This window comes from Pseudorca crassidens, chromosome 10, assembly GCF_039906515.1.
Source record: "Pseudorca crassidens isolate mPseCra1 chromosome 10, mPseCra1.hap1, whole genome shotgun sequence".
Taxonomy (NCBI): domain Eukaryota; kingdom Metazoa; phylum Chordata; class Mammalia; order Artiodactyla; family Delphinidae; genus Pseudorca; species Pseudorca crassidens.
This window is the reverse complement of record NC_090305.1, coordinates 50,860,014-50,872,794: the sequence shown is the minus strand read 5'-3', so window position 1 is coordinate 50,872,794 and position 12,781 is coordinate 50,860,014. Positions and strand designations below refer to the sequence as shown.

The following is a 12,781-nucleotide window of genomic DNA, read 5'->3' as shown; positions in this document are numbered from 1 at the left end:
AAATTGACCACTAGACCACCTTAAACAGAAGGCATGAAAAGGCCTTCTATTAACACCTCCCAATCTTGGCTGAGGACAGAAGTAACAGGACACCTCAAGGAACTATATGACTATGTACTTCACTGATAAATTCTGAAGTCTTGCACTTGATTTTTTTTTTAAACAGTCTTTGACCATCTAGCTATACCAGTGATAGAACACAGAAATTCAGGAAGTTTATTATTTTTTAAATAGCACAGATTGTACTCACATTTATATAGAGCTTCAGAATACTAAGGACTAATAGGAACAGAGTGTCCAGAGAGGAAAGAGTTCCATGGAAATCAGAAAAAAGCAGAACTTATATCAGTTGTTTATCCGATTGAATGAAGCTGGTAAGTTAGATTATTTGACTTGCAATTGGACACTGTCTAAAAATCCAAGTCTGTTGAAAACAATTCCTATTTGTGTATAGTTTTTCCTAAGTCACTGGATATTTTAGCAAGAGGAATGTTGGGAAAAGGTAAGATTTCTCAGGAAGACTTTCTAGAATCTACGTATTTCAATTAAATCCTAAAAAGCCGATGTACAGAGAACATTCAATGATTATAGTACCCATATTACACTATTCTTTCTGGACTAAAGAACAAATTTTGAGACCTTCATTATCTATTTTACCACTTTTCTCTCCATCAACTTGAGTAGTAAGGATAATTGGCCCGATTCTTTAACCCACAATCACTGTCAAATTCTGAACATTAATCCTCAGCAACATGCAAAAGAAGATGATCTCCCCTACACAGGAATAGACAGACTCTGCACAACAGCACACTTTTTTTTAAAAAAAAGACTATTCTTTAAAATATTTTATTTGGATCCAAGTCTTTACATCAGCTGAGGATCCCAGAGGTTGAAATGAAAGACATTCTTGAGCCTAGATTCATGGAAGGATATGCAAGATACACCTCCCTTTGTTTGATCTGGGTGACTGTGTTCCCAGTATGTGGGGGAGTACAGATTTAAGATGTGTACCTAATATACATATTTCATAACAGAGCAAATTATTTTTGAAGCAAAGTAAAGGTATTAGTACATAAAAAATATCACCCCAAAGTCATTACAATTTTAAAGAATTTAAAGTAATAATTTATGTGTCTTCAAAGAAAAGAAATAGGCTTGTGTTGTCTAATATAAATAAAAAGTTTGAAGAAGCTATTATGGGCAGAAGCCAAATGTTTATAAATTTAAAATTATAGATTCATTCTAATAAGTTATATGTAAATTCTACTAATTTTCACTAGCATACTTTTTCCAATGATAACAACTTCCCTCTGCAAACAGGAAAACAATAGCTATTTCTATTAGACATAGAAAGATCATTTTTAATATCTAGTGCAATAGCTACATTCAAATTCCTTTTGTATGTTATATGCACTTTTCTATGGATTAGTAAGATTGGTTTTGGTTTTAATGGAATGGGATGAGGAAGGTGACGGTGAATGAGAAATATCCCAAACTTTGGAAGAAACCCAGATTCATCGTGTGTGTAGCTTGATGTTGGAGTCATAATTTGTGTGTCTGGATGAGAGAAAGGACTATACTTGTAATGAATATAATCAACAAAACTGAAGAAAGCTGCATAATACAACCTTTAGTCCCAAATAACAAAGGACAACACCTGCTCTTCATGTGATTAGTAGGACTCAAGTTGAAAAGGTTTTTGTATCTTAACAAAAGAGCAATCACATTTTGTAGAATTCTTTTTATTGCCTTCTGGCTCAAAGTTAAAATATAGAATAGAAAACGTGGAGAGTTATGGTTGAAAAGTTTTGAATTTCTGGAATCTGTGACACTAGATTTTAAGTATTACTAAACTTGAATTCCAAGTGAATTAATACCTTGAGTGAATTTTCAAATGGGCATAATGTGCAGAAAAACAAAAATTAATACAATCTTCTATTATTATACATGGTGACATTTTAAAAATGATATTTTGTTTTTTAGTAATTAGGATGAAAACAATTCTTAAAAGTTAAGAGAGGATATTACTGATAAAGATGAATTTCTGTTTACCAAGTACCAGGTCTGCATAACTAAACTTTGAATTTTCTCAGATAAATCAGTGCACTGGGACAAGTCATCGGATTAGGATACCCCCCACCACTTCCACCTCTCAAAACACTCCCCTTCAGACCTGAAACCCCTGAAAACAAGAGGCGCCTACAAGGAGGTCAGTTTGATTGAAGTCAGATCCATAAACTGAAAGTCAAGTCAAAAACAGGGTTAAGCCAATATATAAGTCCCATAGTAGACTTTTCTATTTAAGAAACAAATATAATCATCCACACCAGAAAAGAGTTACTCTAAATCAAGGGGTCTTTGCTTGTTCTCATAAATGGTATATAAAAGTTTCTGGATATCAACAATTAATCCATTTTGTCTAATTTTACTACTTTCCTACTAATAGTTATCCTACAGAATTCCTATAGATTTTAATTCAAGATAAGCTTGCAACCTAATCAGGCAGGTTTAGTTTTTAAGTTACTAAAGAATATCTTGTTAAAAATCACTCCCCTGGAAGGCTGTTTCATAATACTGCCATAGAGTGGCACAGAGTTTGAGAACAGAGAAACTGAAATTAGTACAAAAAGAACTTTCTATGTGAAGGTTTACGCTGATGATTTAAAGTGATAAATGGACAATTTTCTATATTAATATATATTTATTTATATATTTGAAAATGCAACTCACATCAAAAGAGTACATTTACATCTTAAAATTTTGGTTAGGACACTTTTTGGGGTAATGAAAATGTTCTCTATTTTAATCTGGAATGGTAGTTACATGGGTATATACACTTAAGAAAAACTCATCAAACTCCACCCTTAAGGTCTGTGCATTTCACGGTGTTTAAATTTTACCTCAATAAAAAAATTAAATTACTAAAAAGGTTAATCAAATGAAAGAAAACTACAGTAACTAACAGCACAGAAAATGGCAAAATGATGATGGAATACCTGAATGATTCAAGTTTTGGGAACACTGGTCTATGGAAAGGTGAAGAAAAGTAAAATCCAAAAGGAAATTAAATGAGTTTTGAAACGTGACTGTGACTCTTCCCAAGGGGTTCTTCTACTTACTATTCTTTCCTGAGGTATCTCTCTGCCTGGTGCTAGAAGCCAGCCGTAGAGATCTATTATAATATTTATCTTTGTGGAAAGATGCATATAAAGCTAAGTGAATCAAGTGAGCTGCAGTACATGAATTCTATGTTAATAAGCAAGCTTATTAATTAGCACAAATATCCAGACATCTACTCATAAAATGTAAGCGATTTCTGCAATTGGGCTAATGAAATTTTCCTGCTTATTATGAAGAATTTTTGCAATAATTTGGGGGAAAATTTTTTTTATCCGAAAATATAATAGCTTGAATTCCTTATACATAAATGTATAAATCAAGAAAAGTGGTCATTAATTTTGCCTTTCAAGAGGTATAAGTTAAACTCTTGGCATTAATAAAAATAAAGTGTTAGAAAAAAAGATATGCATACATACATACTTTCTATATATAAGCTAAAAAAGTTTAGAGGGGGCTTCCTGGTGGCAGAGTGGTTAAGAATCCACCTGCCAACGCAGGGGACAAGGGTTCGATCCCTGGTCCGGGAAGATCCCACATGCCATGGAGCAACTAAGCCTGTGCACCACAACTACTGAGCCTGCACTCTAGGGCCCACGTGCCGCAACTACTAAGTAGAAGCAGCCTGCGTGCTGCAACTACTGAAGCCTGCACGGCTGGAACCCAAGCTCTGCAACGAGAAGCCACTGTAATGAGAAGCCCACACACCGCAACAAAGTGTAGCCCCCACTTGCCACAACTAGAGAAAGCCCACATACAGCAACGAAGACCCAATGCAACCAAAAATAAATAAATAAAAATGATTTTCTTTTTCATTAGAAAAAAGAGATCCTTTTCCAATTAGTAACAAATAATGTGGGAAGGCCTTAGTTAGAAATATGTAAAATTCTACATTGAAAAAAACTAAAGAAAAAATGATAAAGAGACATATTTCTACGTGTGTGCATTCACTTTATAAACATGTAATTTCTCTCCAAATGAATACATAGATTTTCTACAATACCAATCATCACCTCAACAGAATTTTTCCTGGGAGAATTAACTAAATATTTCTAAAGTTCATCCGTATGTTGTTAAAACTATTTAAATTGTGCCTTTATTGAGGTTTCCATGGGAAAGGAAATGTAGGGTAGGGTAAACAGTTTAGGACTGGCTACTTTGAATAATTCTGGAAGGCTTTGGTCTAGAGGGGTGGTCTCCATTGGCTGGAACCTGGGCCTGGGATAATTTAGGGCAGGGGCAATACTGGCTTGGTATTTGAGAATTTGATAAGAAGGTAGTTGGGTGATGTGGGTTTGGAATTAGTTGGTCCATATGAAAGATGTACCCTGTGCTAGTCTTGGGAGGGACAGTCTCTCCCCAAACAGAAAGGGTTTTTAAAATGTCAATTCATCATAATATACATACAATCTGAAAAACTAAACAGGCAAGAACTATGAAAACAATTTTTGAAAAAGTAGGGTAATGAAGGATCACCAATCCACACATTAAAGAAAAGATAGAGAAACAATAATTATAGCAATTTAGAATTCTTTTAAGACTAGATACGTGATATAGAAACAGATATTTTGACACGTTAAATGCCGTATGTTATATTATGAAGAAGGTATACTATATACTATAAAGAAGATAACAAAAGAAAAACAGTAAAGTAAAGAAGGGAAAGATTATTTATTAGTCAATAAATGGTATTCGGATAACTGGTTTTAGTGTAGGGGAGGAAAAATGTCTTTTTCCTCTATTCTTCTAAGCTCTCAGTTGGGGCCCCTGTAACAAAAGATAGATTAAAAAGAGAAAAGCATACAAATTTATCTAAGGTAAGTTTTATGTGACAGGGGAGCCTTCATAAGGAAATGAAGATCCAAAGAAGCAGTTCAACCTATAAATCAATCAATCAAAGTAAAAAAAGCTCATGGAAGAAATGGGCAAGGATATGCACAGGCAGTTTTCAGAAGAAATATGTCCAATAAATATATGAAAAATGCTCAACCTCACTAAAATAAAAGAATAAATAACAGCAGATTGAAATAAAAATGGCATATTTTTCTCCTTTCAAATATTGGCAAATATGTAAAAATTGGTGATATCTAAAGCTGGCAAGGGAGTGGGAAAAGCATTGATAGTGGTGGACACAAGGAGAGAAACTACTATTCGAGAATACTGTCACTTAAGGAGACTGTCAAGGCTCAACCTATCCCAATCACAGTTTTGACAGTAACTAGAGTTAAACATATCTCCACACACAATGTATAGAATGACATGTTAAATTTTAAAAATTCTTTTAAAATGCTATTAACTTTATAAATTTTCATTAAAAAGATTCATACAAATGTCTGATACTGTTCTCTACTTAACTTTAAGGTAAAGTCCATATTAAGCTGTGAATTTTAATTATTTGAATTTTCCATACATTATAATAACATGACATATTAAAAATATTTTAGTATATGAGAGTATGTACAAATAAAAGCAATTGTTTACTTGTTAACTTACAATTTTCTATTATTCTAATATTTGATAATTCTATAACATTGATAAAAGTAACTATAAATATTAAATTTTTAGTGTCAACTAACATTTAGAAGAAAAATTTGATTATATGTCATTTTGATTTAAAATATTAATTTAATTTTCTTTTAAAAATAGTGTTAATCAGATTGAATTTGAAGTCTGTATATTTGATTTAATAAAACATGATCTTACCCCTTTCTTGGCCACCACAGCAACTTTGCCATCTGCTTTGGATTTGTCTGTAAGATAATAAGGTATGGCTGCTTCAAAAAAGTGAACTACACTCCGATTCAAATAAATGCAACATTACACAGTTAGAATTTTCTACTTTCTCATACCATGATATGTGTTTTCAGTGGTTCTTTTGATCAAAATGCTAACAAACTCAGCTCCCAGAGTTGAGTAAAACAAAGTAATCCAAAAGTAGTAACATCAGGGATTGGTATACTTATTTGACAAACCTCCTCCCTTAAATCTGATGGCTGGTTGGATGTCCACCAGCTAGCATCTAGTGTATCTCATTTCTAGACAGCTTATGGTCAGCCTATGTGCTCTAGAGTATGTAGGATCTGGAATTAAATCCCAGCTACCTCTACGTGTACATCTACTGGGCTGGCCAAAAAGTTTGGAAAAACTCTAACGAACTTTTTGGCCAACCCCATACTACCAGCCAGACATGTAACAAAGACTTTATAGAGACAATATCTTATTTAATCCTCATGATAGTTTTAAAAGGGGCGTACTCCATCTGCACTTCACTGCATGAGGTCATGCAGTGGGGGCAGATCCATTTGACTACAAATCCCTAAGTTTTATGCCTGCTGCCTCCATCTGGGGTCCCTGAGCTGCCAACAGTGCATCAGAGAAAGACTCAGCAATAATGAAGAGTCTAATCAAATAGAGAACAGATGACCTTTGAACAACATGTGGATTTAAAGTGCAGACCCCTTGCACAGTGAAAAATCCACGTATAATTTTTGACTACCCTAAAACTTAACAACTAATAGCCTACTGTTGACTGGAAGCCTTAGTGATAACATAAAGAGTCGAGTAACACATATTTTATATGTTATATGTATTATACACTATATTCTTACAATAAAGTAAGCCAGAGAAAAGAAAATGTTATTAAGCAAATAGTAAGAGAAAAAACATTTACAGTACTGTACTGTATATATCAGTGCTGTAAGTTATCTGTTTACAAGATGAATCATCTGCCTGTCAGTACCTACAGCAATAATGTCTTCTATGATACAAAACACTGTAGATGTCATATGTATTACTAACACTAGACATCAAAAATTAAAAGATAATGTGAAAATAAAATTCATGTTTAACAAAGAAACAGCAACATGACTGCTTTATGGTTGCCTAGTGTAATTGATATGATTGTTTCACAGTAGCCTTTCCTATACACTAATGAATGAATGGTTATCACATTTTTATGGCATAGAGTAGTACAGTCATACTCATAAGATAGGATGGGAAACACTTACATTTTGTTTAAAAACCCTTACCTGTGATGATAGGTTGATATGCAGTATCTCCAATTATGAGAGAGAGGAAGAGAGACATACTGTATGGTAATATAATTCTTTGAAAGCAAAGTTATAAGACAGTAAGAAAACTAACATGTTATTACTTTTATGTTAAACATCACTCACCTTATGCCTATATAAGGTTAGGCTATCCACCTCAAAACACACCTTGCACACAATGTTCTACATGATGAATACTTGGGCGTTGATGATGATGAGGACACAAAAAGTCTCATACAGTACTTGCCACACAGGTATTCGATTTTCACATGAAGATACTCTCATAATACACAACAGATAAGTTTATTAACTGTATGGCAAGATGATTATTTACTATTCATTGAGTAGAAGTGGATCATCATAAAGATCTTCATCCTCATCAACTTCATGCTGACTAGGCCGAGGAGAAGGAAGAGGAGGAGGGGTTGGACTTGCTGTCTCAGGGGTGGCAGAGGCAGACAAAGTGGAGGAGATGGAAGGGGAGACAGGAGAGGCAGGTATATTTGGTGTAGCTTTACAGAAGTACATCTTAATTTCTGTCTGACTTTTTTGCTTTTTCATTTCTCCAAAAATGTTTCTATATGGTACCAACCCTTCTTCCACCGTTTGCTTTAGTTTCAGTGCCTGTATCGTAGAAGGGTTCCTATTGTTTTGCTTTAGCCCATATCATAGAAGAGTCCATGTCGTAAAAAGTCAAAGCCCGTCTTGAATATTCGGAAACCTTCTGCCAGCTTGTCTGATGTCAATTTGTTTTCTGGCACTGCTTCTTCTACATCCTCTTCCTCATCTAGCCCTGGTTCAGAAGCACTCATCTGTTAATTCCTCTCGTGTGGTGTCTCTTAGCTCTTGAATTTCTCCAAGATCCATATCTTGAAACTCTTTGCCCCCCACCCTTTTTGCCTTATCCACAATCTCTTTCATGATTTCCTTGATTGGCTCCATCGTAAATCCCGTGAAGTATGCCCAACATCTGGTCACAGTCTTCTCCAGCAGTGATTTATTGTTTCAGGCTTGATGGCTTTCACGACTTTTTCTATAACAACAATGGCATCTTCAATGGTATAATCCTTCCAGACTTTCACAACGTTCTATCACGATTCTCTTCCACAGCGTTGACAATCCTTTCCATAGAGCACTGTGAGTAATGAGCCTTACAAGGTCCTTATGACCCTCTGAATTAGAGACGTTGTGTTTGGGGGGCAAGTAGGCCACTTTGACGCCTTCAGTGTTGAACTCATGGGGTTTTGGGTGGCCAGGGGCATTGTCTAATATCAGAAGAACTTTAAAAGGCAGTCCCTTCCTGGCAAAGTACTTCCTGACTTCAGGGACAAAGCACAGATGAAACCAATCCAGAAAAAGGCTTCTTGTCATCCAGGCCTTCTTCTTGTAGTACAACCAAAAGACTGGCAGCTGCTGTTTATCTTTTCCCTTCAAGTTTTATGCGTTTGCAGCTTTATGGATAAGGGCAGTCCTGATCATAAACCCAACTGCCTTTGCACAAAATCATACAGTTAGCCTATTCTTTCCTGCTTTAAATCCTGATACTCGCTTCTTTTGCTTACTAACAAATATCCTTTGTGGCATTTTTTTCCAGAATGCACTTTCGTTTGCATTAAAAATCTGTTCAGGCAGACATCCTTTCTCCTCAGTGATTTAATGGTGTCTGGGAACTTGTCTCTTGCCTCTTGGTCAGCAGAAGCTGCTTCTCCTGTTATCTTGACTTTTAAGCCAAACCTCTTTCTAAAATTATCCAACCATCCTTTGCAGGCATTAAATTCTCCAACTTTAGATCCTTCACCTTCCATTTGCTTTAAGTTGGCAAATAATGACCTCACTTTTTCTTGAATCATATTAGAGTCTAAGGTATGTCCTTCTGATAGCAAACCTGCACCCACATTAAGGCCACATCTTCAAGATAAAAAGGTACTGCACAAAAAGTGCAAGGTTTTTCACATGCTGGTGTAACCACAGTGACGGCTTCACAAATTTCCTTTCCTTCTCTTTTTTATTTTTAAACAATGGTTGGATTCACCCATCTTGAAATGGTGGCAACTTCAGCTGCAGACCTCAATCTACGGTACATACCAAGCATGACTTATTTCTTGGGAGCACTTCCAACATCACGAGTGGCACTTTGTGGGTCCCATGGTGTTATTCAGGGTTTATGGTATTGCAGTAAATATTATGGAAAATATTGGGCTGGCCAAAAAATTCGTTCAGTTAGTGAATACATTGTTCAATAAAATTCTTGGTAAAAATGAAAAACGCGTCTTTTATTTTTACTTAAAACCGAATGAACTTTTTGGCCAACCAAATACATGAGAACCACGAGAAAGAACTTTCTACTGTGATATGCAACTTAGTGGAAAGACGAAGTGCTCATGTAGAGGTGACTGGTGTCACAGCGTTTCAAGCAGATGTGCACTACATTTGGGCTCACTGCTACAGCAGCAGGAGATGGCTAGGAAAGTATTACCATAGTACAGTATGTATCACAGTTATCTTTATGCAATCATGGCTTAATACTGCATCTTTATGCTTGTTTACATTTCTCTCGACTATGAATGGTTCCACATACAATCTGTGTTTGCATACATTTTGATAAATTTTAACTTTTTATAATAGATTTGTGCATATTTCATGGCAGTAAATGATAAAATAGACTAGTATCTACATATATTTTAATCATTCATGACATACCTTTTTCTTAATTTTTTCAATATTTCTAGGCTATGCAGTTCATCTGTGAATTTTTTCAAGTTGTCACAAATCTCCCCAAAACTTTCCATATATTTATTAAGTGAATTCGTTGAAATCTGCATGTAAGTGGACTCACGCAGTTCCAACCCACGTTGTTCAAGGGTCAACTGTATAGAAAATTACGTCAAGATATTATTTTGATATGAGCAAAAGTATACACGTGTGTGTATTAGTAAAAATCATTGGCACAACTGTTGGATTTTTAAAAAATGTTCAATCTGGAATTCCATAATTGAATAATTATATGTAAATATTTATTCATAGATATGTTTTAGAAACCTTAATATTGTGGTAATGAAAAATGCAAAGAGCTATGGACATTAATTGTAAAGTTTTAGGGTTACATTTAACATTAAAGAAAAATGTATAGAAATTTAATTTATCAATATAGAATTTTAATTCACAATGAACATGTAAAACAAACAAAAAGGATAAATACCCATGAATATAAGAGAAAATAAATGCTTGCTATCTAAAAGCAAATTTTGTAGTTAAAAAGCTATTTGCATAAAACACAGAAATCTAGAGGAGCAGGTTATTATATTTATACCTACAACTGTTTGGCCACATGTAAACTGCCCTTTTTCCTGTGCTCAGCTGTGTGCTTGAAATAATCCCTTCTTCTGGAGTACACTTTTTCCCTACTGATGAACGTACAAGACCATCTATCAACACATCCTTCAACTAGGAGAAATTCCCACCTCTTTTGCAAATCCATAGTCACCTTAGTCTATAGAACTTTCTAACTTGTACTGATATTATGGTTACTTCTATATATGTGTAAGCACTCTGCAAGGCTAAGATGTGCCTCAAGGCAGGGACCATTTTTCATATGTACAGGTGCTCAATTTTTTTATAGTTAATTAAATATATATGTATTTTATTCAAAATAGTATATGGATCTGAAATATACATTGTACCTGAACAAATTAGTATAATGTATTAATTGAAATACAGAGAATATTTACACGGCATAAGTTACTATACTAGACAGTGTAAAATATAAAACACTGTATATTCTCAGACCTTCAGTTTCTTTACTGATAACCCAGGAGTAATATATTGGTATACTGTGAGATTTAAATAATATAATCTACATAAATAAAGCTCCTAAAACAATGTCTGGTGGATTTTAGATAATCAGAAATGTTCTCTTCCATTTTAGCTAATTGGTATGTGTGTTAGAGAAAGAGAGAGACCTCCTTGTAGTACTAGGAAAAATAGTTCATTGATGATATATTTCACTATTGTCTCTTTTTAAGTGATTTCATCATTATTCCATTTAAATAATTATTTGTCTTTCAAACATAGTTGGAAATAATTGATGAGTAATGATAAAATAGCAAAATGTTTCAAAAGAGAGGAAAAAATAAGATCGTGGCCCAGCGAAACCTGATAGCAGTTACAAGATAGAATAAGTTTTGTTGTATCTAAAAATTTTTTTCCTCCGTTCTTTTGAAGACCTCTGATAACAATAAAAATCACAATGAAATATTAATCTGTACAAATGGCTAAAACTGCACAAAAAGAAACACAGAAACTAAAATTGGATCCAAAGGACCCTGATCATATATTGAGAGTTAATGATAACAGAATAGAAATTTATGTTTCTCCTCAAAACGTAAGTCATTCTTATGTAAAATTTCCAGTAGGGAGATGAATTGGGAACAGAAATATCCAAACTGTTGTTCAAGGAACATTTTATGCTCAAAAGTTGCGGAATCGTCTTCCAATGCAAGAGAACCACTCTAATTTCAAATGCCAAAGGGAAATTCTAATGTAATACTTAAAAACAAAACAATCACTAGCGGTTTCTCTGATAGTAACAGTAGGTCCACGTTCAACTTCAGCAGCATTAACTACTTTCTAAGAGCTGCATTCTCCCTAGTGAGAAAGGTTTAATTTCCTCCCTTCAGAAATCTCTGCATGTAAGGACCCTCACATACAGAGTGAAAAGCAGTTAACCGGAAATGTAGATTTGGATAATTAAAAGGGCCTCTTCTGAGCTACATCCAAATCATATTTTTAAAGTATAAAAGAGAAGCTGCAGGTAGAAAATGAAAATGTTCCAAATGAGTAGTGATGGTTATGCCTCATGACCCATAACAGATGTTAAAATTTTTATTTACAACCATATTAGAGAGAGGTACAAATATTAATATAAATCAATGGCTTCTCTTCTTTAAATAATTTTTCTAAAGCTTGTCCATTCATGGCCTCAGAAAAACTGTCAGTATGTTCTTTAAACATGACAGCTGAGAGCATTTTCTTAAATACAAAAAGGACAGTCCAGTTTTCTGTCCGTCAGTAAAGAGCTTGGAAGTCACCACTCCGTCCTAACAACAAGTAAAAGGATGAACAGACTGAAAATCAATAACTCTTCTTAGATCCCTCAGGGAGTGAGTTCACAGGGCAAACCACTGCCCCCAAATTTGGAAAGACAAATTGCTTACTGGCAAATTAAAAGAACCACAATTTACTGGAGTTGAAACCTTGCCAAGAGCCAATGCCTGGGAGGGAAATAGGAACTGAAATCCACGAAGTGCTGGAGGCTCAGTGTGAACAAGCCTGAGAGAGAAAAACCCCAGAGGGATCCAGTCCTGGGGGAGGGAGATGTACTTTGGTGAATTTACCTCCAGAAGCTCCATCAAGTTCTCACAGTGCCAACTGGGAAAATAATTCCCTGTGCTTCAGGCAGTGGGAGGAAAAAAGTAAGGGTTCTGAAATATGCCAGAGCTTTCAATTCTTCTAACAAGGCCTGTCCTCAAGAGAAACTATTTTACCAGAACCTAACCTACTGGGGTTTTTTCAGAGCCTAACCAGCCTGGAAGAAGGGAAATGCCCAAATCCAGCCT

The 12,781-nt window shown here is 34.8% G+C and overlaps 1 protein-coding gene across 8 annotated transcripts in view; it reads right to left on the bottom strand.

Moving 5' to 3' along the window:
• Positions 1 to 12,781, bottom strand: part of ZCWPW2 (zinc finger CW-type and PWWP domain containing 2) — a 139,330-nt gene that overhangs the window by 24,137 nt on the left and 102,412 nt on the right. For 5 of the 8 annotated variants that reach the window (XR_010946894.1, XM_067753553.1, XM_067753550.1 and 2 more), the window contains exon 5: positions 5,821 to 5,867. The exons of the other annotated variants lie outside the window; for them this stretch is intronic. Coding sequence is in view for 4 of the 5 variants with exons in the window: in XM_067753553.1 (XP_067609654.1) it covers positions 5,821 to 5,867 (47 nt within the window). In the remaining variant the exon portion in view is untranslated. The remainder of the gene's footprint in view (positions 1 to 5,820; positions 5,868 to 12,781) is intronic. 8 annotated transcript variants of the gene reach the window in all.